General features: G+C 56.4%; 1 protein-coding gene and 1 long non-coding RNA gene across 2 annotated transcripts; one reads left to right on the top strand and one right to left on the bottom strand.

Moving 5' to 3' along the window:
• Positions 1-11,972: 11,972 nt before the first annotated feature.
• Positions 11,973-15,976, top strand: SOX18 (SRY-box transcription factor 18). The gene is made up of 2 exons (XM_082065574.1): positions 11,973-12,622; positions 14,268-15,976. The coding sequence occupies exons 1-2, from the start codon at positions 12,208-12,210 to the stop codon at positions 15,116-15,118; spliced, it is 1,266 nt and encodes a 421-aa protein (XP_081921700.1). The 5' UTR covers positions 11,973-12,207; the 3' UTR covers positions 15,119-15,976.
• A 6,640-nt stretch (positions 15,977-22,616) lies between these two features.
• Positions 22,617-24,504, bottom strand: LOC309446127. Its single transcript, XR_014185417.1, has 4 exons — positions 24,456-24,504; positions 24,118-24,247; positions 23,606-23,716; positions 22,617-23,082 (listed from the first exon to the last, which is right to left on the bottom strand). It is a non-coding gene; the product is annotated as an uncharacterized lncRNA (long non-coding RNA).
• Positions 24,505-27,708: the final 3,204 nt, after the last annotated feature.

Raw genomic sequence — 27,708 nt, 5'->3', positions numbered from 1 at the left:
ATCTTGTGGCACAGGCTCTCCTAATGCAACAGAAACAAGCACGGCTCCAGGAGATACCACAGGTTCCATCCCTGCTGCTCCGGCAGACCAACTCACCAAGATTCCGTGTCTCCTGCTCCCCACAACCTCCCACCACATCTGTCCCAGAGCTGCTGGTGAGCAGCCCATGTCTGGGGACATTGTCATCAGGAGCTCCTGGGACAAGTCCTGCACCAGGAATGGACCTCCAGCTTTGCCGATGCTTTTCTGAGACACTTTAGATGTTCCCTAAATCTCCTCCTTCTAACGATTTTAATTATACTGGCTGCTGTTCAACATAATAATGACAGGGGGAGAAAAACGTGCTAAGCGGCCGCCTGTCACGCTTGGCGAGGTGCTCTCGGGGGACACTGGGCCAGAGCAGCAGCTGTCCCAGCGCCGTGCCAGCCGAGGGGGTGCAGGCTGCCATGCCCCCCCGGCCACCATGGGGCTCTGGGCTGGCCCGTGTGTGCGTGAGAGCGTGTGTGTGAGCGCTTGGGTCTCCTTTCTCTCCCCCTCTCTGTCTCCTTTTATTCGCCTTCATAAAACATAGGAAGTTCAAGCCATTCTTTTTGCTATTTGTGTCTCCCTCCCCACGCCCCGGTCCCCTCCCTTGCCCCCTGCAGCCTCTCGACTCGCTGCTTGCCCAGCATCCTTGACCCCGAGCAGTCTGGTGTGTCTGCATTTCCCTTTTGGCCCATGGAAAGCACCTCTCTGAACCGGTGCCTTGATAAGTCTGCTGTGGGAAGGCAGGGGCTCCTGGGCTCTCACACCGGGCTTTCCCATGGAGCATTTCCTACACTGTCCCTGCCCACCAGTACGATCTCCAGCCCAAGGCGCTGGGGAAGCTCTCCGGATGGCAATGCCCCTCTGTGCCAGCAGGTCTGTCCTCCTTAGGCTCTTGTGACTTGCCAAAAAGTCACTTGTCAAAAGCCATGATGCATAGAGGGAGGGATCCTTCCAAGGAGGAGGAGGAGGATGATTACCTTCTCATGGGCTAACGTGGCAACTCTTAGTTCACCCACAGCAAAGGATGGAGCCCCCAGCCCCTTCCTCACACTGGTTTTGCCAACAGAGCTCTGATATTGTCTCCCGCAGAGTTTGGGATCAACAGGTTGTTATTAAGGTCTTTGTCCCAAAGTAAATAGGTGAGACTTCCAGCACCCCAGGTAGTGCAAAGCACACCTTGAGAACCCTTGAGAGTAGTGCAGAATTCTTTAGAAAAATATCCAGCATACTATAGGCAAATTCTAGAGTATTTTTTAGAATAGGTCTGACTAGTCCTATATATGATCTAAGGAACAGCTTGTCTTCGTTTGGTGATGCATATAGAAATGAGGATTGAGGACATGTGAAGAACACCAGAGTGGTGTTAATTATTATACTATTACACTTACAAGCTACCGGAGTTCCTGGGGCTGGGACTAGATTCATGTACCTGAGGGGACTGCTGGGTGAACTGGGAGGACTGGGAGGAAGAGTCTGCGTGTCTGGAGTCAGCACCAGCGTGCTCCCTGCCTCCATCACCACCTTCACAACCTCCTGGACATCCCTTTGCCTTGTGCTAACTGCATGGTGAGGCCAAGCAGAGCCAGGTCACCGGGGTTTGCTGTGCCGTCTGCTCTCCAGCCCTCCCCGCAGCGATGGGACTGCAGATAAAAACCTTCTCCCACTTATCACCCCATCAGCGGCACCAGCGAGGGCTCTGCTGCCCCACCACGGAGCACCGAGCCCTGATCTCATCAGCGCACCGCACACTCGCAGCTCGAACAATAAACCTCCTTCCCTGCCCGACACAATTCCCAGAAATGCACGGCCTCCTGCTAAAGCCTCCCTGGGGGAAAACATGCCAGCCGGGCTGTCGGCACCATTGCAGACATCACTGCCAGCCGCTGGCAAAGGCAGCGGCCGCGTCCCCGGCGCAGAGGCACCTCTGCAAAAACAAGGGTGTGCTGGGTGGGGTGGAGGGAGAGGCCGAGCGGAGTCCTTGGGGCCATGCTCAGGAAATGGCTCTCCCTCCGGGTGTTCACGACCAGGCGCCTTGTCCTGGCCCAGACACCCCGTTTGCAGCCCCCCGCTTGGCTGCTGTCACCCTACTCTGGCACCTGCTGCCGTCACAGCGGGGACCAGAGGCAAAACCATCCCCGGCTGCTTGAGCTGGGACGGTAGAAATGGGGCTCCTGGCCCCCTCATCCCAGGGGAGCCCCAACCCAGAGAGACTCTTCTGCATCCCATGGCATCACTGAGCACCTCAGTCTGCCAGAGTTTTTCTTCGGCAGGTATGAGTAATCGCTGTTGCCGCTTTCATATGGAATATTTGGGCACTCGGGCAGGCAGGGCTGGATGCTCAAGGCAGGTATTTAATGAGGTGGGAGATGGCCAGGCCAGCAGCTGGCACAGCTGTCCTTTCTCCATGGGCTTGCTCTGGGGCTCACCACCCTGTGTGCCCTGCACATGTCTTTCTGGGGCCAGATGTGCCATCTAGGGAGGTGCCACAGCAGCGGGGGCATGGCAGGACGGCGGTGCCAGAGCAGTGCAGCCTGCAGCCAATGCGCCTCAGGGTTTTCCCCTCTCCAGACCTCACAGTGATGCACCAGACACCCCAAATCCCCGTGTAAAAGGTGGAAAACCTGCACCATCCCTCAGCCCACGTGGATGGGGAGCAGCACCCGGCATGGTGCAGTGGCCAGGGTGCCAATGTGGGTGCCAGGTGGCCATGAGGGGCTGCGGGTGATGTGGGAGGACCAGCTTTGTGGTGTCCCCAACACAAGGGGACCAGTCTCATGGCGTCCCTGCAGCGGGGTGCATTGTTCCCAAGAACACCCGGAGAAGGCTGAGGAGGACAGACTCACTGGCTACGTCGGGTTTCCTGCTTCCCGGCCGCTGCCTGCCATCCCTGCACCGGTGGGAACAGCCGCCCTGGCCCTGCTCAGGGCCTGGCAGCAGCCGATAAGCTCCTGACCTTCTGCCTGGCTTTCCACCTCCTCGCAGCCCCCCATGGTGTGGAGGCTTTTGTGCTCACTGCCCCCCTGCTCCATGGAATGACAACTGCATCCTCTTCCTCACCACCACGGGCACGGACAAGGCAATGCTGCCCGTCATCTTACCATCCACCACCAAGGGTGAGGGATGGCACCGTGCCTTCATCCCAGTGCCCCATCTGCTGACCCCACTTCCCTGCAGCCTGCAAATTGGGTGGTTGGAGACCCTCTGTCTTGTGCTTTGGGTCCTGAAACCCTTCATCACCCTCTCTGTGCCCTCCCTGGTGTGTGGCACCAGGCATCAGGACCTTGCCTGGGTCCCAAGGGCATGGAACAGCACTGGGGCTGGGGCAGGCAGAGCCATGGGGGCTGCTTGGGGGGCGTGCTGTGCTAGGCAGGATGGTGCCCTCCCATCCCACTCATCCACCCACACACCCAACCCAGCCCAGGAGTGCGTCCATGCCCCATTTGGATTGACAGGAGCCCAGGAAGGCAGAGGAGGAAGAGTGTGGGGCATGCAACATGGGTGTTACAGAATCACAGAATTGTTTTGGTTGAAAAAGACCCTCAAGATCAAGTCCAACTGTTACCCCACCCCTGGCACTACCCCATGTCCCTGAGAACCTCATCTCCACATCTGTTCACCCCCTCCACCACTGCCCTGGGCAGCCTGTTCCAATGCCCGACAGCCCTTTCCGGAAAGAAATTGTTCCCAAGATCCAACCTCAACCTCCCCTGGCACAATTTGAGGCCATTTCCTCTCATCCTATTGCTTTGTTCCTTGGGAGAAGAGATCGAACCCCTTTGCTCCAACCCCCTTTGGAAGGATGCTTCACCCTGCGATACCCACAGGTACCCCCTGCCCCCTGCAGAGACACCAACCTTCTCCCCATCATCCTCATCTCTGCCCAAATGACAGCGGGGACAGGGTGCATCATCGGCTGAATCACCCACCCACCCTGCACACACCACCGTGGGTTTTTTCAAATACATGAGCTTTGTAGCGAGGGGATGCGGGGGGACCCTGCAAGCCGCTGGCTGTCACTGCAGCCCCTGCTCCATCCATTACAGAGTTTATTTCCCTGGGTGACATCTCAGAAGCTGGCAGAGCGCAACCTCAGGCTGATGCCCTGCAAACCTGCCTCCTGCCCTCACCCAAACCCGCTGCCATCAGCACTTTGCTGCAGCTGCTCCAAGAGTTTTTTCTTGCAGCCTGAACCCCCCCCCACCCAGCTCCGTCCTTCTGGCTCCAGCCCACTGGGGATGGAAGGTTTCTCCTTCCCGAATACAAATAGAACTGTAATCTGCTGAACCCCGCTGTTGATCCCGACTGCATCCTCCTGTCCTGAGCTTTCCTACAGCGCGCCTTTTATACCGGTAATAGCACCAGGCTCCTTCTCCCATCATTGTTGACTCGACAATGAAAACTGTTTGTATTATTGTGTCCCCGAAGCTTTGCCAATAGCACATGTGTCCTGAGCTGATAGCAACAGGCTTTGGCAAGGCTGCAGCTCCATCAGATAAGAGCCTTTAACCTTATTTCTGCAGCTCCAGCACGCCACGAAGGGCTATTCTGTTCTGAGCCTTTGCTTATCCTTCCCAAGCATTTTCAGATCTAAGCAAGGTTGGTTGGAGGGCAGAGCTGGAGGTGTTTGGGGCAAACAGCCTGGGAAACAGCCTCAGCTTGGGTGAGAGAAGATCCCCGGAGAGAGACGGAAAGATGGAGCTGCTTTCCCAGGCAATTTAAGGGCTAAACACGCGGCCGGCCGGCCCCTGCCGTCCTCGGGGACCCGCTCCACCCCGCCGTGCTCCACCTTGGCCCGGCTCCCGCACACAGCGGGAGCGACGTGGAGGAGAAACGCTGGAACCCGGCGGCCCTCGTACACTCCTGGCTGGCCTGCGAACAAAGCCTTTGCCTTGGAGCCCTTCCCCACCACCCCCCTGCACCCCACCAGCCGCTGGGATCCCCGGGATCAGCACAGCCTTCATCCCTGGGCGTCCACACCATCCTCCTCCTCCTCCTCCTCCCACTCTGCACCAGAACCCCCTGCAGCTGCTCAGAGCATCCCCCAGCTCCAGCTCCGCTGCTGAGGAGTTTTGCTGCTGTTTTTCCTTGAGCTGCAACACAAAGGATGCTCTGAAATCAGAAAGCAAAGAGAAAGATACTGCCCGTGCAAGCTTTTAAATTTCACTTTTAGGCTAATTTATGGGGGTGGAATGTCACAGTTCCTGAGGCTTTGAGCTGCAAATGCAGCACGTTCGTACTCCTTTCCTTCCCTTAATGTCCCCAGTACAGCACTGAAAAAGAAAAGTTGCTCCTCTGCTTGCAGGGAAGGAAAGCTCTCAGGCCTTTTTCTTCATTTTTAGTAGTATTATTGTAATTATTATTATTATTACTGTTCTTTCTCAAAAAAGAAACATTCTGTCCAAATTACCCTAATACATCCTGCCCTTTGCTGGGGAGATTGTTGCCTCTAGAAGGCCCAAGGAGAGGCTGGGTTGCCCCATGCCCTGCACAGCACATGGGGAAACTGAGGCACAGAGCCATGGCAGCATCTCCCCGCTTCTGAGCCAAAACCCCTCTCTTCCACTTAGGTTTAGCACTCAGGGTTTCCCTGCCTATATGAAGGCACGGTTGCACTCAGCAACATCCTTATCCTTGCTTACGGGTGCTGAAAGTCTTGGCAAAGCAGAGAGGTGGCCACGAGCACCTGTGTGCAAGGAGATGGGCTGTGAGTTTTGGCAAAGGTTGTCAGTGTCTGGGATGTTGCAAAGGGTTCCTCTTCCTCCAGAGATGCAACAAAGGGTTCCCGTTTCTCCAGGGATGCTGCAAAGGGCTCCCCTTCCTGCAGGCCTGACGGGAGTGATGCTCCAAAACTGGGTGACTGCCTTCCAGAGGTCCTGTGAGCAAACTGGCCAGCACATGGCAAACCCAAGCAGAAAGCACTGGGTTCAGGGGCTGCAGATGAAGCGGGGAGAGGGGAGCGCGGCACAGCCCCCAGCCATCTGCCATCTGCAGCGGGCCGGTGAGGTAATGCCTCTCGCTAAGTTAAACCATGTCGGGAGCCACAGCAGCTCTTGAGAACAGCAAACCTTTCCCAGATGGAGACGTCCTGCGCTGCTGCATGAGCCCTCCCAGCGAGGGAGATGACGGGCGCAGGGGCAGCCAGACACCCCCTCTCCCCTGCTCGCCTGCTGCAGAGCTTCATTTTAGGGAGCAGGGAGGTAACAACCAACTCAGCCCTTGCTGACAAGCTCCTGGGGTGCAAAGCAGTGGAGGTGTGATGGCTGTGTGTCCTTCCTTAATTCCCCTCCTTGAAATCCTCATCCACAATGTAATGCGAGCCTGTTTATCCATGATGCTGGAAGAGTGAGAGATGCGCAAGCACCCAGTGGGGTGCAGAGGTTTGGAACACAAGAGCAGAACCCCAATGGGAAAGGTTTCTGCACAAGGTGGGGGTTCTGTACTTTCCCTGGGGGGCACATTATCCTCTGGCAGTCCCCAGCATGGCAGAGCCATTGCTGTTGGAGGAAAGGGGGGGACACACTCACCGAGGATGCAGGTGAGGATTCTCTGTTCCATGGAGAGGAGTCACGGAGGATCCTCACCCAGTCGTGCTGCTCGTGGGCACACGTGGCTGCACGGCCACAGATGGGCAGCCCCGACCCACCTCCCCCTGAAAAAAATCAGGCTCCGAAATCCTCACAGTTGCAGTTTTCTAGTAGCCAGGAGGAGGCTGGGCAGCTCGGAGCAGCCAGCCTGGGCACGCAGAGGGAGCAGGATCCCAGTTCTTGGCCACGTCTCCTGCGCAGACACCAGCGAGCAGCGTTTGCTGCCAACTGGAGCGATGGAAGCAGCAAATAACCCCGGCATGCCCGGGCTCCGTGCAGCCCAACTGTCGGCCAGCTGCCCGTTCCTGGGAGGATGCGGTGCCACGGGCAGAGTGCATTTGCTTGCTATAATCGAGAAAAGAAATTGTGCCGATCCGAGCAGCTGAACGGCAGCCAAATCTGCTTCTCGGCGGCTTTTCTACACTCTGTATTCATGTATTTGGCATGAGCGGCTCTGCATTGAGGTAATTCATTAATGCTGAACTAAAAAATGTGTTTATGGGAGTCTTGAAATAGTTGGTAGAAGTGTAAGACTTTCCTTCCTAAAAGCCTGGGCTCTCTCCGTGATGGGAACTGAGTATTAACGCAACCACCACTGCCGCAAGCAGCTACCGGCTGCAGCGCCTGCAGCCCCGCACGCCCCAGCACGCTCAGCCCTCCCCGTGCTCCGTGCCGAAGCCTTTCCTGGTGTTTGCGAGCACCGTGGGTGGGATTGCCAGCAGCTTTGCTCACATAGAATCATGGAATCATTTTGCTTGGAAGACACCCTCAAGATCATGGAGTCCAACCATTCACCCACCCCTGTCACTAATCCATGTCCCTGAGAACCTCATCTCCATGTCTGTTCAACCCCTCCAGGGATGGTGACTCCACCACTGCTCTGGGCAGCCTGTTCCAATGCCCGACAGCCCTTTCGGGAAGAAATTATCCCCAAATTTCTGACCTCAGTCTCCTCTGGCACAACTTGAGGCCGTTTCCTCTGCTCCTGGCACTTGTTCCTTGGGAGCAGAGCCCAATCTCCCCGGGCTCCAAGCTCCTTTCAGGCAGTTCAGAGATAAGGAGGTCTCCCCTCAGCTCCTGTTCTCCAGGCTGAACCCCCCAGGTCCCTCAGCTGCTCCCCATCAGACTCATAAGATGCTCGAGGTGTGGGGGCTGCACCCTGGGTTTCAGAGGGAGCAAACTCAGGGTGATGCAGCCGGAATTGCAGCACCCTGAGCTGATGGGACCATCACCAGGGAGTCAGGGCCATGGCAGGGCAATGGCAGGGGAAGGGGAGGCAGGACGGCCCCTGTGTGGACCAAGGGCTCCAGCCACCACCTGGGATGCTGCGGCAGCCACATCTGTGCAGACCAACAGCTTTTTCGGGTTAGCTTTAGGTTTCACTGCTCTCACAATGGGTAATACTGTTGTCGTTCCAGTTATAATCCTGTATAAACAAGGTTGACCTCTGCTTATTGGAAAGAGCTGGAAAAGAAAGTCAGCTTTCTCCGCTTCCTCGGATGTGGTGGCTGATCGCCGGGCTCAGCCAGCCCAGTCCCACAGCCATCAGGGAGCTGCCAGTGTGGGTGACAGTGGGGCCAGGTGACAGTGAGTCCAGGACACCTTCACACTGTCCACAGTGCCCTTCACTTGTCAGAAGCTGGAAGCCAATAAAAAGAGCAAATGAGCAGAAAACAGCTGAGCTGGTCATTCCCGGGGCTGGGGCCATCTGCGGCCGCTCATTCTCCACCCAGCTCAGATGGGAAAGAGGCTGGTCCCCAGCTGGGGACACGGGGGACATGTCACCTTTGCACGGGCCCATGGCTGCTGTTGGAATGCTCCTAACGCAGATGCCATCCAGCATCGCCCGGCAGCCCCTGGCCGGCTTGCTCGGTGCTTGCCAGCTCTGCCTGACCCACTGAACCATTTGTCCCCGAGGAAACCGGGCGGTCAGTTGCACTCTGGACAAAGGGAGGCTCCGGTGAAACGCAGCATTTCCCAGCAGATGACTTCAGCCTCCCAGCAAGCGTCCCACACAGCCTGGGTCCCGAGTCCTTTGCTCGCCAGGAAGCGCCTTTCTTCGGGAAGCCTTTGTTCCAGCAAACCTGCAGTGGCCCCGGGGGAGCCCATGGGACCCAATGGCGTGGGGGCACCTTTTGGGGTGCCAGGGAAGCTGCCAGCTCAGGCGTCCTGCAGTGGCACCAAGCAGCCCCGCACGGGTCCCCCCGCTCCCCTTGACCCCCCGGTAAAGGTTATCTCCTTTGGGATGAAGGAGCAGGGGTAGATCACCTCCGTCCACCCTGGGTACCTGTGCGGTGTGGCCTTGAGATAATTATCAGCTGTAATTAACAAGAAATCTCTTCATGTGAAATATTCATCCAACTGGAGACAAGGGGGCAACAGCCCCACACCCATAATTGCCTGGTGATTAACACATCTAGAAGTGAGGCTGTGAAGAAGGTGTGAACTGCAGAGGGTGCAGAACTCTCACCCAGGCCTGGGGACAGCTCATTCTCCTGCCCCATTCACTGCTCCCTTGGTTCCTTGCACCCTCTACAAAATGAGAATTAAAAGCAATTTTCCCATCAGGGCTCAGGGTTTTCCTGCTGCTGTGCTGTGGGGACTCTGCCAGCGTCCACCTGCTGCCTCTGTAGCCTGTGTGCAAATTTTGAGGGTAAATCCCTTGGATTTGGTTGCACAGCCCCTAGCCCAGACTGGGGATGCTGTACCCACCTGCGGCCATCAGCAGCAGAAGTATCCACCAGGCTCAGCTAGCAGTGCTCACTCTTACCTTCTTGCCATCCCCACCACCTTTCCTCAAGCCCCCAAATCCCCGAGGCCCCTTGGGATGGTCCAGGTGGTGCCAAGTCTATTTTTAGGCAGGTGGGAGCTCAGCATCAGACCTGGCTCAATGGAATAAGCAGCAGCAAGAGGCAGGGGCTGGAGGCAGGGAGGGAAAATGCCTTTGTGCCGGGAGTGGAGGCTGCCGGCCCTGCCATGCTTCCTCTGCTAGGTGTGGTGCTGGGCTGTGCGGGATGCTAGGAAAGGAAACCGGGGGCCGGGGTGGGGACAGCGAGCAGCCAGCCCAATAAAGCTGGGGGGGGTTGAAATAAAAAAATAAAATATACAGCTCCTGAGGCTGTGTGCTGGGCTGCGGTCCAGCTCACCCGACGCCAGACCCGGCGAGGAGGGTGCAGGGGGAGGTCACCCATCTGGCACAGACCGATGTTATCTCTGCCCAGGGATGTCCACCGCTTCCTCCCCACACGCCGTTGCAGATGCGGCCGCTGAGGAGCTGGGGTCGGGGGGTCACCAGCACCCCCTGCCACATCCCTGTGTCCCTGGGGCAGTGGGTGACAGGAGGGGCTGTGCTGCGGGGGTTTTGTGTGTCCCACCTGTGGGAAAGCTGAGCCGGGCGTAGACCCCATGTGCTTCTCTTAGCATCATTTCCAGGGCTGCGAAAATCTGAGCTGTCCCCACTCCCACCCCTCTGCAGCTCATCCCCGTGTCCCAAATGCCAACTGGTGGCATAAGGTCCAGCCAGGGCAGCTCTGAGCCCACTCAGAGGCCATGGGTGCTGCTGAGGCCACGGGGGAGGCCACAGAGTGGATGTGACCAGGGAAAGTGCCATGTCCCAAAGCCTGGGAGAAGGACCAGGATCAGTGCGGGGGGATGTGTCTGGAGTGTCCCCAGCAGCTGCCCAGACCAGCTGCCCCAAAAGCTGCTCACTTTACCCCACAAGCAGCCACAGGTCCTGGGCTGGAGGTCCCAAGCTACTCCAGCACCCACCTTGCTGCTCCCAGGGCAGGGGCAAAAAGCCAAAGCCACTGGTGGCTTGGGGACTCCACTCCAGGCAGTGACATGTGGCTGTCCCTCCTGCATCGCAGTGCTCCAGCTCCATCCTTGGCTGTACGGCCAGGGCAGGATGAGGGAGAGCAGAGAAGAGGCTCCTTGCAGCCGTACGGGCTTTCCTGTGGACTGGTACTGATTTTCTCTTGCAAAATTTAAATAAGAGTCTCCAGAAACGTGAAGGAAATCTAGCCTGGAACCTCTATCTCTCTTGGCTAGCAACTGAATAAGTGAGACAACTTTTTTTTTAAGGCCTTTGTTTTCTTTAGGGTTAACAGCAGATTGACTTTTTCAAATCACTTCCAGACACACAGAAACCATGGCATGCAATACCCCACCACTGCGAGCAGGCTGGGAGCCGGGCTCTTGCGCAACGCGGCGCCCCAAGTCTACCCAAGGCTGACGTTCACATTTCAGGTTGGGGTCTCAGGCACATCTGCAGTCAGAGGGGCCTTGGAGGCAGATACTGACACTGGGGCACCTTTCACACATCACCCCATAGCCAGAGGGGTTCTGGGCGGCAGGGACAGCATTCAGGCAGGTCTCGCAGCTTGTGAACAGGTCCTGCAGAGTTCATAACTCTGCTGTGCCAAGGGCAGGAAGGACCTTCAGACCACCTAGCCTGGCTTTTGGCACAGCAAATCCCTGCTGGACGGCAGCCGAGCGAGTGGAGCCGTGACCCTGCGGCGGGGGACACGTTGCTTCTCGGATGGCAGCGTGCCGTGGGCGTGCTGCCGTGCCCGCGGTGCCCGCGGTGACAGCGCGGCCGTGCCAGCGCCAGCAGCACAGCTCGGCAGGTTTTAGCCACAATCCCCCAGCTACTGGTGAACACATCATTCCTCAACAGCCCCTAGGACGCCAGGCTGAAAACATGTTTCTTTTAATGTGAACACTGCTTAAAAGCAAGGAGATGTTTCTTCCTCCCAGCACTGAAATTCCCATCGGAAAACTGTATGGGGAAGAGGGCTCGCCCTCGCTTTCACCCCAGGGCTGCTCCCGACCCCGAGCGGGGAATGCTGACAAAAATACACACACGAAATAAGTCGTAAGAAGAATAAATGCAAAGCCCCGAGCATCCTTGTCTGCCTGCAAAGCAGCGGCCGGGCAGGCAAATCTCAACACTTCCCTGGCTGGGCTCGGCGCGGCTGCGGGAGGCGCGGGCACATCGAAAGTAGTCAGAAAAGAAGATTGCGAAGGAAAAAAAAAAAAAAAAAACAAAAAAAAAAAAAGAAAGAAAGGAAAGGAAGAGAGAGAAAAAATTAACAACCCTCCTCCTTGGAAGGAAGGGAACTGGGCAGCAGCGTCCACACCGGTCCCAGACCGGCCCTCCCCGGGTGGCTCTTCCTGCTGGTGCCTGGGGACGCCCCCCTTCCTCCTCATCCTCCCCCTCATCTCCATCTCCTCCTCCTTCTTCTCCTCCCCCTCATCTCCTCCTCCTCCTCTCCCTCTCCTCCTCCTCCCCTCCGCCCCGCTGATTGGTCCAGCCCGGCTATATTTTGCCCTTTCCAGCCCAGCATCATCCCAAAAGTTTTTTTTGGGGGGAAAAAGGGGGGAAAAAAATAAAAGAGGAAAAAAAAAAAAAGAAAGAAAGAAAGAAAAGAAACCAAAACAAACCGAGCCGACCCCAAATCCCCCCGAAGCGCAGGCGAGCGAGGCGAGCGGCGGGGCTGCTGCTCGGCGGCTGCTGGACCCGGTGGAACGCGGCGGGACTCGTTTTTTCTCTCTCCGGCACCCGGTCGGGTCGGACACAAAGTGCTGTCCAGCTGGAATGAATATATCTGAGTCTAACTACTGCCGAGAGGAGATATCGCAACCCCGGGGCGACTGTTCATGGGTCACCGCCGCCGTGCCGGCCGCTGAGCCCGGGCTCGCCTTCCCGCGTCCCCCGGGAGCCGCCTCCCCCGCCAGCCGCACGCCCAGCCCCGAGCCCGGCTTCGCCTTCGGCCCCGGCCCCGGCGGAGCGGCCCCCGGCGCGGGCCCCGGCGCGGCCCCCAGCCGCACGCCCAGCCCCGAGCCGGGCTATGGATACAGCCCCCCGGCGGGCCGGGCCGAGGGCAAGGCCGGCGAGGATTCCCGCATCCGCCGGCCCATGAACGCCTTCATGGTCTGGGCGAAGGATGAGCGCAAGCGGCTGGCGCAGCAGAATCCCGACCTGCACAACGCCGTGCTCAGCAAGATGCTGGGTGAGCGGGACGGGCTGCGGGAGGAGGGGTGCGGGGCTGGGGGGTGAGGATGCGGGGTTATGGGGCTGGGGGTGCAGTGATGTGGGGATATGGAGCTGAGGATGCAGGGATACGGGGGTACGGGGCTGGGGATGTGGGGTTATGGGGCTGGGCGTGCGGGAATGTGGGGGTGTGGGGCTGGGGATGGAGGCTGCAAGAGTGTAGGACTGTGGAATGTGGGGATACTGGGCTGGGGATGAGGCTCAGGATGTGGGGATGCAGGAATGCGGGGTTCTGGAGATGCAGGGATATGGGGTTCTGGATGCAGGAATGTGGGGGTATGGGACTAGGGATGCAGGGATGGAGCTGGGGATGAGACCTGCAAGAGTGTAGGGCTGTGAGATGTGAGGGTGTGGGGCTGAGGAGGCAGGGATGCGGGGATGCAGAGCTAGGCATGTAGAGGTAGGCAGTTAAGGGCCAGAGATGTGGGCTGCAAGGGTACAAGGCAGCAGGATGCAGTGTTACAGGGCTGGGGTTATACACTGCAGGGGTATGGGGCGTTGGAGTGCAGGGCTATAGGACTGAGGATGTGAGTTGCAGGGGTACAGGGGAGCAGAACACAGAGATAAGGGGCTGGGGATGTGGGTTGCAGGGGTACGGGGTATCGGGATGTGCGCTGCAAGGGTACGGGACAGGGAGGGGCATGCTGTGAGTATATGAGAGTGCAGGAACTGAGTTAAAAGGGTGGGGTGCTGGGGGCTGCAAGGTTAAAGGGCTGCAGGATGCGAGCTGTAGGGAGATGGGATGAAGGGATGTTGGCTGTGGGCTGCAAGGATGCGGGAGTGCAAGGACATGGGCTGTAAGGATGCAGGGCTGCAGGATCGAGGGCTGTGGGGTGCAGCACTACATGGCTGTGGGATGTGGGATTAGGATGTGGGAATATGGGGCTGTGGGTTGTCGGATGTGAGGATACAGAGCTACACATGCGTGAGATACAGGGAAACAGCTGTGGGATGCAAAGATGCAGGGCTGTGGGGTATGCAGCTGCGGGGATGCAGGATATGGGAATACAGGGCTGCAGGATGCGGGATGCACGACCGTAGGATGCGGGATGTGGGAACACGGGAAGCAGGATATGGGTAGATGGAGTTGCAGGATGCGGGACTACGGGAAGCAGGATATGGCCAGACAAGGCAGCAGGATGCGGAGACACGGGGCTACGGGGTACGGGGACATGGGATTCAGAATACAGAGCTGTGGGGCTTAGGGATGAGCAATTTGGGCTGTGGAGGAGTGGGGCTGTGGATGCGGGATGCAAGGAAGCAGCCACCCCGGAGGATCAGGATGTACTGAGGGGCAGCGGGAGGCAAAATCCCCTGTCCTGGTAGGGGGATTCCCGCGCTCCCCTGCCAGCTTTGCACCCCCATTCTCCCGCTGTGCAAGTGCTGGGCACAGCCTGAACCTGCTGCTGGGACGGAGGGACAGCCCTGCTTGGGCTCCCAGTTCCCAGCCCCTCCTTGTGCCAGCACCAGGACCATGGTCAGGCACCAAAGTGGCTGAGGGGGCCCTTCCCACCCCAAAGGCTCCCTCTCCCTGGGTGTCCCCATGCTCCAGCCAGCACCGGGTGGCCGAGCCAGTGTCACAGAGCTTTGCTTTCCCCTTCCAGGCCAGTCATGGAAAGCACTGAGCGCCAGTGACAAGCGTCCCTTCGTGGAAGAGGCAGAGCGGCTGCGAATCCAGCATCTCCAGGATCACCCCAACTACAAGTACCGCCCAAGGAGAAAGAAGCAAGCCAAGAAAATCAAGAGGATGGAACCCAATATCCTCCTGCATAACCTTTCCCAGCCTTGCAGTGACAACTTCAGCATGAGTCACCATGGCGGCAGCCAGCCGGGCCACCCCCAGCCTCCCCCACTTAACCACTTCAGAGAACTCCACTCCATGGGGTCGGATATTGAAAACTATGGCTTGCCAACTCCTGAGATGTCTCCCTTGGATGTCTTGGAACAGACCGAGCCGGCGTTTTTCCCTCCGCACATGCAGGATGACTGCAACATGATGCCCTTTCGTGGCTACCACCACCATCACCAGATGGAGTTTCCCCAGGAGAAGTGCATGGGGCGGGACGTGGCTGTGCCCTACGCGCAGACCCCATCACACTTGGCGGACGCCATGAGGACTCCCCATCCTTCCAGCATATACTACAACCAGATGTGCTCGGGAACTCAGAATGGGCTTTCCGCCCACCTGGGCCAGCTCTCACCCCCACCCGAAGCCCATCACATGGAGAGTGTGGATCACTTGAACCAAACCGAGCTCTGGACAGACGTTGATCGCAACGAGTTTGACCAATATTTGAACATGAGCAGGACTCGTCCCGAAGCCTCGGGACTCCCTTACCATGTCTCCCTGTCCAAAGTGACTCCTAGGAGCATCTCCTGCGAGGAGAGCAGCTTGATATCCGCGCTGTCCGATGCCAGCAGTGCAGTTTACTATAGCCCCTGCATCACCGGTTAGGTTGGCCCCGCTGCCCGATGCTCTCACCGTGAGAGCCCTGGCTCTCCGTTAAAAACAAAAAGCCATCCTCCTTTAACCATGAGCTCCATAATATTTAGAGTATCTCATTAAATGCATCGCTTTCTTTTGTTCATTTTTTTTTGTTTTAAATTTTTTTTTTTAGAGAAAAACCATGCTGAACTCACTGATATACCGTATAACTATATAACACAATAGACGCCTTTCCCAAGCACTAGCCGTCCCACCGCGCTCCCAGTCCAGCCCTCGGCAGAGTGTAGCTGTAGCTCCCACCAGCTCCAAGGGGCATTTTTAAGCCAATTCCAGTAAATCCTGCCTGAAACAACCACCACCAGGACGAGCCGAAGCGACTTTCCCCCCAGTATTTGACCCAAGGGCAGGCGAACTTGGTGGGGGGGGGGCAAAACTTTAGGAAGACTTTGCTGGGGCCGTAAAAAGTGTCGGCGCCTGTTAGGGGTGGGCTTTAGGACAGTTTTTACTGTATTCTCAGCAATATATTTTAATTGGGCAACAAAACTATATTTTTACTAAGCATTTTTATATATAAAATGGTATTTAATGTCTTTTGGGGGTTTTTTTATTAGACTTTTTAAAAATAAATCAAGGGATATCCATGAGATCTAAAGCATTTATGTAGCAAAGCTGGATTTGAAAAAAAAATGGGGGGAAAAAGGAGATATTTTGTGAAAAGCGAATGACAATGTAAATGTTGTGGAACAATTGACTGGAATTTTGTATAAAAGAAAAATATGACTGCAAACACTTTTATTGTCTAGAACTGTATGGAGAGCAAACTGTTTTATACTGGTTAATTATTAAAACATCTTCATATAATTGTTCCCATCTTGTGTGCTTGTTGTGTGAACACATATTTTCCGCAAATACATGTTGTCCCAACCATTTCCAGATTTTTGTATCCGTTGATTAATGTTTTGACAACCTGGCAAATGTATTAATTTCCAGGCTGCCGCCCCATCAGCCGCCCGGGGCTCGGTGAGCGCGGCTGAGCCGGCGGCACCGGCACTGGGACAGGACGGGACGCCCAGAGGCGCGTTCTGCAGGAAAAGCAGCTGCTCTCAGATTAAAACGTAATAAAAACATGTGATATCCTCCTCCAAAACGAGCCTCGGTGTGGTTATTGCCAGCGCATCGGTGCGTGGTCCTCATGGCTAATCCCCATTTTCCCGCGAAATTCCCCCAAAAGAGAGCCTGTTGCTCTGATGCTTTCGCTCTGTTCCTTGGAGCTGGAAGAAAGTACCACATGTAGGAGCCCGTCCGCTTCCCGGTCATCACACCGCGCGGAGCCGCCGGTGCTTTGCCGGAGCTTTGTCCCCTTCCCGTGAACCACTCGTATGATTTACAGTAATGTTTTTTGTCCAATTTGAAAAGGAGAAATGACAATCTGTTGCATAAAACCCCGGTGGCATCCGTTCCTTGAACGCCGAGTGATTTAAACCAGGCTGATATCGCCAAAAACGGCTATTAAAAAAAAAAAAAATTTGAATAGAAGAGTTTTTTTGTTGTTGTTGGCAAAGAATTGCCTTTTAGGGGAAATGGATATTTAACAAATGACATTAATTTTCAAGCTTCTCCTAAATTAAATTCACATTAGTGTTAACAGGACTAAATCCTGACTCACTTTTTTTTGGTGTGTGTTGTTGTTTAATGCGAAGCGCTAATAAACGGGACCACTCCGGGGGCTGGCGACGTGTTCCCACTAAACGCCAGAAAGGCGCTTCATTGTCTTTCCATATACAGTATGTAAAAAAGGGGAATACATGGAAAAATGACCTCACTACCTACACGGGAGGGCTGGCGGGCGCCCGGCGGGTGCCAGAACCCCGCGCCGCACCAAACAAACACAACACCAAATGAGAAGCATCCTGTGCTGCCGCCGATGACTATGAAAGGAAGCGGCTCCGCTCCCCGAAGCGGCCGGGAGGAAGGAGATGAGGAGGGGGGGTTGTGGAGGGGAAAAAAAAGAAAACCCTGACTTATTTTCCATCCCCCCGAACTTCCAGGTACCGTCCGGGCTGGGATGCGGTCACTTCCCACGGTTCGGCGGCGCGATGGACGCGCCGGCCCTCGCGCAGCTGCCCCGCGGTGCCGGGGGAAGCCGGCAGCGCGTCGCATGGCAGAGGAAACATTAAGTCATTTTTCTGCAGCAGAAATCCCCTCCTTTCCCTATGGCTCGGGCCGTGCCAGCTCGCCTCTGATCTCTGAGAACGGCTGCAAATAACTGGGCTGATTTTTTGGCTCTGGAGCAATTTGGGTGCTGTGTGCTGTGGTTTCGCGTGGTCGGCAGCACCGGCAGCATCCTGGGCACAGCTGGAGCTTTCCCACAGCACCTGTGCTGAAAACCTGTTGAAATGTAATTTTGCCATGGGGCTGGGTGAGGAGCGGTGATCTCCTTGCTTCGTACCCAAGGATGCTGCTGAAGGGCTGGGGCAGGTACCAAACTGAAAACCGTGGAGTGAGGGATGGTCACTCCCATCCATAAATGCATCGGGGATGCATCATATTGAAACAACAGCTGCTGCATCGCTGCAAAAGCACCGAACGGTGCCAGGGTGATTTGCAGGGACCCACCGTGTCCACCATTCCCCAGGTGACTGAGACCCAGCACCAGATTTGGCTCCCCATGTCGGCATCACTACGGGGTGTTTGCCAGCAAAGCCCTGACTTGCTTCTACACAAAAGCAGGCAGAGCCTTGCCAACCCTCCTGCCTCATGCAGCCCTGGGTGTTTTTATTAATAATAAAGCCTAATTGCAATCGAGGCTGTGAACAATGTGCAGCTGCCCCAGCTTGCTGGCCAGCCCTACCCCAGGTCACAGGGAAACAAGAAAGAAGGAAAAGGAGAGAGGAAGAAAACAGGAGTGTGGGTTTGGGTCAGATAACGGGAGGTAGGAGGACCTGTGCCAGACCCTGGGTTCTGGCCAAGCCTCCTCCTATTGCTCAGCATTTTGCACAACCTTTTTCACTTAAACTCACTGTTTTGTTGTTAAATGCATCAAGAAGTGTCCCAAACCATGACTATTCCTCCAGCCTGGCCTCTGAGTGAGCAGCACGTGGCTGGTACTGAGCCTGCAGGCGCCTTCCTGTAGCATCAGAGCTGCAGCATCATGTTTTAGCCGTGGCCAGGACAGGATCTGGACCTCCCCAGAGCCGGGGTTTGGCACCAGGGCTGATCCAAATCCATCAGGAGAGCAGCGAGCTAGGCAGACCCTGCCAGGGATGCTGGCTCCTCGATGAGCTTCACCCACATTGCTAATTAGCCGCGTTTGGGTTTGATGCTAAATCCTCTGTCTCCCAGTCTCGCTGTGCTCTGGCTCTTTGGACGCGTGAGTTTGCTCAGCTCAGGGTGAATTAATGCAAACTACAGAGCAGAAAACCCCGCTGGGATGAGACAGCCCTGAGCACCGGCAGAGCTTTTTATTTTTAACATTGCCTCCTCTCCCTGCCCCCATCCCTGTACAGCTGCGCCGGGGCCAGGAAACATCCACCAGTGTTTTATTTTGCTGCGTGCCGGTGGCTCAGGTGTGACGTGGGACTGGAAATGATGGGGCTGAAATAGTTTGGGGATGATTTCACTGCCGTTATGGCTCAGGCCGGGGCTGTTACCATGCAGCCCCTTCCGATTTTTATGACTTAATCTCTCCAAAGCTCAGGGCCTGATGGTTTTGGGCTGGAAGGAGGAGCGAGGGGCTCTTAGCAGGTCGTTATAGCAGAAATATGGAGAAGGTATTTGATAGGTATATGTAAAACCTGACAGGCCGATCCTGCCGGGACAGGGAGAGGGGGAGGCACCACCAGAACCTGCCTGGGCTGTATGGGCAGGTGGCAGCTGCTCCGCGTCCCCTGGAGACGTGGGGCAGTGGATTCCCCCATGCTCACTGCCCCATGCTGGGGCTGCTTCTACAGAGGTCCCAACATTCTGTGACACATGTGAGTGTCACCAGCCCTGGGCAGCGTGTGCACCATCACACCCAGCCTTCCCATGCTGCCTGCCACGTGTGTGTGTGTGTGCGACTGTGTGTGTGTGTGTGTGCATCCTTGTGTGTGCATCTCCAAGCACATGTGCACCTGTGTGTACATGCATGACTGTGTGTATCCATGTGTACGTGTGTTGGGGGGGGGTGTGTGTGTGTCCATGTGTGTGCATCTGCGTGTGTATCCTAATGGTGTGCAATCGTGTGTGTGTGTGCATGCATTTGTGTGTATCACTATGTGTGCATCTGTGTGTATATGCATCACTGTGTACATGCATTTGTGTGTGCGTATGTGCACCCCTGGGTACCCGTGTGCATGCATATGTGTGTGCATCTCTGCATATCTATGTCTGTGTGTCCCATTTTGTGTATCTGCATGTGCATGTCTGCATGTGCACCCACGTGTGCATCTGTACATGCACATGTGTGTATCCACATGTGCATAAGCATGTGCATCCATGTGTGTGTGCATCTGTGTGCAGGCATGCGTCTCTGTGCATCTGTGCATGTGCATGTGTGTCTGTTTGCACACACGTCCGTGCATGTGTACACACGTGCACATGCATGTGCACACCCATGCGCGTGTGTGTTCTGCTGGAGGTTCACTGGTCAGGTTTATAGATGTTCTGTTTTTTTTACAGCATTATAGAGTGCTGGATGACATCACTCAAATATTAAAACAGCATGTGCCAGCCAGCCCGGTGATCCGCAGCTCCTGAGGCCGAAGCCGCGGCTGAGCCGGCGGTGAGCAGGACACACTGGGGCGGCTGGTGGAAGCTCCAGAGAAGCCGGAGACATTCTGGGCTGGAGCCACCGGAGGGGATGGAACACCCATATGCACCTGCGGACATGTAGCCTCAATGAAATCATCCCAGCTGGGATGTTAATGGGAAATTAAATCTCCTTGTACATGTATTTTGGGTGCTCAGCACCACACATCCCTGTGGTGGGGACACCAGTGGGAATGGGAAGAGGCTGCTGGTGCTGGTCCCCCACCCGCGGTACCAAGCAGCTGCTCTACAGCTATTGATGGGATTTTTTTTTCGCTCTTCCACTAAAAAAAAAATAAAAAATGAAGATTTATCAAAACCAAACCTGTTTGTGGGAAATGGTTCCAAAACATTTCCTGACTCGAGAAAAAGAGCATTGGAAAAAAAAAGTTTCCAGGTTTTTTTAGATGGGAGGCAAACCATTTAGAGATGTAACAGCATTATGTGCTGTAGAGGTTAACCAAAGGGAAAAGGTTGAAATGCAAAGAAAGTTTCCAAACGTTCCCAGCACAACCTTTCCTGACCGAGCCGAAGAAAAGTTCCCAAACCTTCCCCAACTTTCTGTTTTGCAGCCCAGTTTGGGAAAGGAAACGTGTAAAAATCTCAGCACTCCTTGCAGGACAGGAAAGGCCCTGTTTCCTCCACGGCCATGCCCGGAGCGGCCGGGGGGTGGTGGATGGATGGATGCTCCCCCCAGCTCTGCTCCCCGCAGTTTCCAAGCAGAGGAGGGCAGTTCCCTGCAGCAAATCAGGGCCATGGTATCATAAGCATTACAGGCTTTTTAAAAGAAAAAGAAAATAAGACAGTAAGGAGTTCTTAATGTGCCCTGGAAAACCTGCACAGCCTGAAACTCATACCTTTTAGCATTTTTTTTCTGCGTCTCCATCACTAGTGGATTTCTGGTTGTGGTCCCCAGGCTCCCAGCATTGTCCCCAACTGCCCTCACATCCCTCCCAGAGGCCACAGGACCATTAAAGGGTTGGAAGTGCTCTCCAGAGGTCACACAACCCAATACAACCCAACTCAAGGCAACACAGATCAAGGCAACACAACCCAAGACAACCAACGCAACTGATACAGTGCAACCCAACCCAACACCAGCCAGGACAACCCAGTATAACCCAACCCAACCCAAAATGAGCCAGCCCAACCAAAGGAAACCCAGCCCAGGCAAAGGCAACACGATGCAACTGAAGGCAACCCAACCTAGACTAAAGAACTCAACCCAACCAATCTAACACATCCTAACCAACCTCTCCCAACCTATCCCAGCCTAACACAACAAAAGACAACAACTCAACCTAGCCTAACCAACCCAATCAACCTATCTCAACCTTACCCAGCACAACCGAACCAACTCCACCTAGTGTAACCAACCCAACTAACCTAACTCAACCTCCCATGCAAATCAAGTCTCCCCATCACCATCTCACACAGCCAGGCTCAGCTCATCTGGGACATTGCAGGGGTCTCGGTGGAAACCTCTCCCTCCTCCTGCGCTCAGCATCCCCCGGGGGGAATGAGCCCAGCAGGGAGCTGAATCACGTCCCCCCCCGTGTGCGGGAGCGTCACAGACTGTCTGAGGCTCGTCAGGAGAGTCAGGCCAGGCCGCGCGGGGCCGTTCTGGGAAGCCATCCAGCCATCCGCTGGAGAGAGGAGTTTGCCTAAAAATGACTCTCCTGGCTCCTCTCCATGCTTCGACCGTCCCATATGGAACGAATGTACATTTTCCATCAATTGTTTGTATTTTTCATGTAAAGAAAGAAGGGGGAAAAAAAAAAGACAGAAAGCAAGCGGGCTATACATATATGCGAAGTGTCGGTGACAGCAGATAGGCCCCATCGTGGAGAGGGAGAAACACTGGCCGGCGTTCAAGAGACTCAAATGTATGGTATGAAACAATAAATTTTAAGTGTGTTTTGACATATTTGGTGGTCTTTGCCTCACGCTTAATGAGCGTTGGTCCACGTTACGGGGGAACCACACAGCCCGGGGTGGTTGGCAGGCGGTGCTGGGGGAGTCAGTGGCCAGCGAGGCTGGAGGTAGACACCGAGGTGGTCCAGGCGTGTGTGCCCCAAGGGGGCAGGACATGGGGATGTGGCATTGGGGACCGCGCCGGCACGCTGGGATGCTGTGGGCACCGTGGCGCCACAGCACCCATGGGGGATGAGCTGCGGCAGTGGTGATGCCAACGCACAGGAAGAGGCATCAGGAGGTGGAGCTGGGTTGAATGTGGCCGGAGGGGGACATGACTCAATGGTGATGTCCCAAGGCAGCATCCCTCACTGCCACAGGGCTTGGGCAACCTGCGCTCGCATCTCCAGGCTTGCTCCTTTTCTGAAAGGAAGCCCACAGGCTGCCACATCCCCGTCACCATGGGGACACAGCCCAAGAGGACGGGAGAAGCGGCAGGAGAGAGGAGCACAGCCCTCCCGCGTTCCCCCCATCCCCATCACTGTGCCAGGCTGCCCGGCTCCCCCCGTCTGACAGGGCTTGATCAGAAAGATGGACATGAAAGTGGAGCTTGGCTCTGGTTTCTCTCTCATTCAGAACATTCAAAAACTATTAACTGTGGTGGGGGTAAGCAAGCAGCTGGTTTTAATATCATGCTCTTCCAATTGTGTTGAGCTTTTTTTTTTTTCCCCCTGCTTTTCGCGAGCACTTTAAGTGACATGGTTACATGTATTTGATTAAAAAGCTGTAATTCAACGAGTGCGTTTTCTTGTACTGTACAGAACGGCTTAAAGACACAGGATTTATTTACGGTCGTCTCCCAGTTTTCCAGCTCTGTCGAAAGACAAGATGACAGGGAAATCATGGAAGGGGGGATGGATAATGGGGTGGGGGAGACACAATCCTGCCTGGCTTTCCCAGCGTGGGGACCGGGACCATTTCCTTTTCTCCACTGTACGGCTCAGCCTGCTGCCACCAGCTCGGTGCTTGGAGCCACCCATGGATCCCAAAGGCATGAGTTCCCCTTCAGTGTCCCCAAGGTGGGGTCTCAGCTCACAGGGGCTGGCAGAGAGGGGACAGTGAGGAAGGCAGACCTGGCTTTGTCCAAACTGCTCCCCATCTCCCCTGTAGCAAGATGCTGCAGGACCTGGCTGGGGTGGGGAGAGGTTTTCTGTCCGCGCAGGGATGCTGCCAACGCCGAGAAGCCCGTCCCAAGACAGCAGCTCCTCTTCCTAAGGAGGAAAAAGCCTTTATGAGATCTCAGCAAGGAGCCATGGCCTGATGCCGCCAAGAGCCCTGGACCGTCTCCCATTAACCCTGGCATCTTCCACGGCACGGCCGCGGCTTGGAGCCACGTGTGCATGCACCGCATCGGTTCCATTGCTTCCAAACTGGTGTGTTTCACCCCAAAAGGAAGGCAGGAAGCTGCAGAGGAGGTGAAGAGGGAGCCAAGGGGTTCTGCAGCTTCTGGAGCACCCTCAGAGCCCCGTCTCCCTGCTCTGCCAGCCTTGGGGGGCCACAGCAGGGACCCCATCCCATCCCCAGGCTGCAGCTTCACCTCTCTCACCCAGATCTGCTTATACATAATAAAAATCCAGAGATCCTTGCACCTCTCCTGCCCTAAAGCCCCTGATGTGCAGCCCTGGGGACAGGGACACCAACCCCAGCATCACCCAGAACCAGCCCAGGACACCCCAGCCATCCCCCCTTCCCGAGCCGGGTCTGTTCTTCGGCTCACTCCTGCTCGGGGATCACCTGCAGTTCGCTTGATTTATGAACGGAGAATTTTTCAAGCTCTGTTTCCTTTTCATTGTTGTTTCAGTTGCTGTGCTCACTTCCGCCCGCCTTTGAATAACTCCTGCCACACTGCGAGCGGTGAGAAAGGCAGCGAGTAAACACTCACATTCAGCCCAGGGGCTGGGGGCAAGAACTTCTCCCCTCCCCAAAACCAGGGGGGATGCAGTGCTGCCCTCCAGCCATTTGGGAGGATGCAGGGCTCCTAGCAAGCAAAGCCCAAGAGCAGATCCCTCTTTTCCGGGGGCTGCGGTTTGGGATGGGGGAGCTGCATCCCAGCCCCCTCGCCCCACATCGCGGCCCCTGGGAGGTGACAGTCCCAAGGGGATGCTGCTCTCCCACGCTGTGTGTGGGGTTGTGGTGGGTGGTTTTTACTAGAGGGACCCTAAAAAGTGGCTCTGGGTGGAGGCTTCATCTCCCCGTGGATCGCAGGGTCCCTCCACCAAGGGCTTTGCTGGGCTGAGTGGCGGTACCTGGCTCCATCCCTGTTCTCACGCTGGGGTGATGCTCAGGTGGACGGGGGGGGGTCCTCCAGCTGGTATCACCCACTGTGGCACAGAAAGGATGCTCCGGAGGGAGCTTGGGTTGATTTACAGCAAAACCCTTAGAGAAAAAAAAAAAAAAATAAAAAAAAAAAAAAGAAAAATAAAGAAATAATAAAAGGAAAGGAAAAGAAACCGCATCTGCAATCTCAGCTCAGCCCAGGACCCGCGTCCCCACCGCTGCCACCTGCCACCCCTGCTGCCACCCGTCTGCCTCTCCCAGCCCCATCCTGGGCCACTGAGCAAACCCCCATGTCCCCAGTGCAGACCCCTAGTGGGGGCGGTGGGCAGCTGCCCATCCCTGCCTGCGCCCATTGTCCTGCCTTTCCTCCCTGCACCCCGCAGCCCCCCGCCACCGCCCCGCAGCCGGGGGGGGAAAAACAGGAAAAACTCCCCCCAGCGCGAGGCTGCGGAAATGAGACAAGCGGGCTGGAGCGGCGGCGAGGACGGCGGGAGGAAGCGGATGGGATATTTGGAACCGACGGCGAATTCTTGGGCTTATCTCTGTGCCGCAGAGGCCCAGGAGTCCTTACAAAACAGCGCCCAGCTGGAGCATGGCCCGCGGCTGGGGACGCGTCCTCAGCCCCGTGTCGCCACCTCTGGTACCCTGCTCGGTGGTGAGATGCTGGTGGCACGGAGGGAACACCCAGCTGGCATGGTGGGTGGCACCTGCATCCATTTCGTGGTCACAGAAGGGACCTGATGCTTCTCTGCAGGGTGGGGATGGGGGTGGGCAGCCCCTGGGTTGAGTGTCCCCAGGTTGCACATCCCATCCGTCATCATGGATGTGGGGACCACGGCACACCCAGCATCCCTAAAGCCTGGGCAAGAATCCTGTTGGTTTACAAGCCTCCAGGGCACAAGTCCCCCTTTGCCCATGGGGAATCATTCCCCATCCTGCCCCAAGTCTGCCCCCAGTCCTGCTCATGGTCTGTACTGGGACACCTCGAGAGCTGGGACACCTGTCACCTCCCTTTCCACTCCCGCAGGCACGGGGGGATGCAGGATGCTGGTCTCCTGCCCGCCCTCCCTGCCCTGCCCGCAAAGGGTTACACCAGCCTGGCTCGCTCCGATTCCAGCTGCCTCTCGCCTTTTTGTTGGGTTTTAATTATTTTTCGTAACAATGCTGTGTTACTTTAGATTCAGCGCGTTGGGCCCGGCTGGGGGATAGAAAGCGGGTCCGGGCTGGAAGAGCCCAGCAAAGGCAGAGATTCCTGCATTGCTTCCTAAAATCCAGCAGCTGCCTGCTGTGGGCAGGAGTGTGGGGCCAGGACGGTGACATCACCCCGGGGGAGTGGGCACTGCCACCAGCACCCAGGGGTCCGCAGCCGGGCTTTGGTGGGGGTGAACCCCTCGTTAATTCATTGATTATGAAAATTAGGCAGGAGCAGGCAGCAGAGGCGGCCGGGATATCCCAGGGTCAGCACCAGCAGGGGCTCGAGATGGGGCATCGCCTTCGCAATGTCCCCACACCCCATGGGGACCCCCCAGACAAGGGTACCCAGTGTGGTGGCATCCTTTGAGCTGGAGATTGCTGGTGGTGCGGGTGATGCCCACGGCTGGGACCCGCCGGGGGGCTGCTGCAGCCAGCAGAGCTGAATTCAGTGTAAGGGGGGGCACAGGGTGTGACGGGTCACCCTGGCAGAAGCTGAGACTCCTCCTCTGCGGGCAGGAGGACAAAGGATGGAAGCGGCTGCCCCATTGCAACACATCCCCGGCGAGCACAATGGAAATGCCATCCTCCGGCTTGTGAAACAGGAACCTCATATGATCTCGCTGAAGGCTGGGGACACTCTTGTAGGTCTGAGCGTGACGCTCCCCGGGCTCCTTTCTCCACCCACGGGGAACGGGGACAACAGGGACTCCCTGAGCACATCCCTGCCCCGGCAAGGACCACTGTCCCCAGGAAGAGGGGACCAGGGGTGACCTGATAGTGGGAGGAAAGCAATGCTCTGCAACCCACCCCGGGACCAAAATAACCCCTGCGCCCCCCCAGCCCCACTGAAGTGGTCGGACTCAATGATCCTAAAGGTCCCTTCCAACTGAAATGATTCTATGATTCTATGAAACTCTGTCCCATGGAGTCACACGCATCCGCAGCCCCGCTGAGCACCCCCCTCCAACCCTTCTGGCCCCTCCTAAATAAACTTTGTTCTCCCTTTATGTTCTTGACCCCAGATTTAATTAGACCCCCCATTTCCTGCCTATATGAAAAATCACTTCCCCGAGCAGGTGGCTGCGATACCACAGGGGCTGTTGTTGTTTTCTTCAAGGTGGGGGGAAGGTGGTAAATGGGGGGAAGAGTTTGTTGTTTATTTTTATATTTACAAAGCACAGCTTTTTCCTGGTGCCGGGCATCGGAAGAGTGGCAGGATGTGACCTTCATCCATCTCCTCCTCGCTCACACAATACGGGCGCGAGCGCCGTGGGCTGTCGCCGCCATTGTCCCGCCGCGGCCGACGGGCACCTCCCGCGCCGCCCCGACGGCACCTGGCGCCCGCCGGCACCCGGCACCGCTGCCCCCCAGCTGGGCTCCGCCACGACACATGTGAACGGGGGGGAAAAAAAACAAACGTGAAAAAAATTAGAAAAAAATAATAGCAAGGTTGCCGGTTTCCTCTCTGGAAAATAAGCGGGAGTGCTGAGCGGGGCGGCAGCGTGGGAAGGAGGGAGCGGGGTCCCATCGGGTCCCCTGGGAGCCTCCCCTTCTGCAGGGGGGTGGCCAGGACAGGCTGCCCCTTCCTTAGCCCCGTGCACAGAGCAAACGAGCCCTTTTCTCCCATGCATGGAGCAAACCTTTTTCCCCCTATGCATGGAGCAAACCAGCCCTTTTCCCTTGTGCATGGGGCAAATGAGCCCTTTTCCTCCATGCATGGGGCAAAAAAGCCTTTCCCCCCGTGCATGGAACAAACAAGCCCTTTTTTCACTATGCATGGGGAAAACACTCCTTTGTCCCCAGCTGGCTGCAGCCCCAGCGGTGGTGGGGCCCGCAGGCGAAGAGGGGGTGCAGCCCACATCTAGTTCCCCATCATGAGGTCCTGGGGAGCACCCAGCAGGCAAAAGCTCACCCAAACCCCAGCAAGGACTTGCAGAGGGGGTGTTGCTCCCCATCTCCATCCCACGCGGCTCCTCCAACCCGCCAGACCATCCTGGTCCCCCCAGGGGACTGCAGCAGCGCAGGGCCAGCAGCAGCTGTTTGCTGGGGTGGGCTGCATGGCAGAGCTGGCCCCGGCGCTGCGCTGGCACTGCCTGGCCTCCCCGCACCCAGCATGGGACGGATGAAGACGTAATGCAGTGGAATCTGCTTTCTTTCATTCTTCTCAAGAAGCACCAGGCTAGAGAGGGCTTCGCTGCCTCTTAATCTAGGGAGAGACACGCTCCGACCCTGACTCCATCCCTTTTTACAAATTAGTGTCCACAGTGACGAAGCTGCAGGGAGAAACATCTGATGTGCCCTCCCAAACTGATGCTGCCACTCATGTGCTACTTGCCAGTGGCATCGCTGCCCCAAAATAAGGAGGA

This window comes from Streptopelia decaocto, assembly GCF_964273445.1.
Source record: "Streptopelia decaocto genome assembly, chromosome: 14".
Lineage (NCBI taxonomy): Eukaryota > Metazoa > Chordata > Aves > Columbiformes > Columbidae > Streptopelia > Streptopelia decaocto.
Note: the sequence above shows the minus strand (reverse complement) of the source record. Positions and strands in the feature narration are given on the sequence as shown.

Bases quoted from the DNA above. Each gene is read 5' to 3' on its own strand.
- SOX18 (XM_082065574.1), top strand. From the start codon at position 12,208: ATGAATATATCTGAGTCTAACTACTGCCGAGAGGAGATATCGCAACCC. The intron at 12,623-14,267 runs GTGAGCGGGACG...TTCCCCTTCCAG, and splicing joins CGTGCTCAGCAAGATGCTGG to GCCAGTCATGGAAAGCACTG.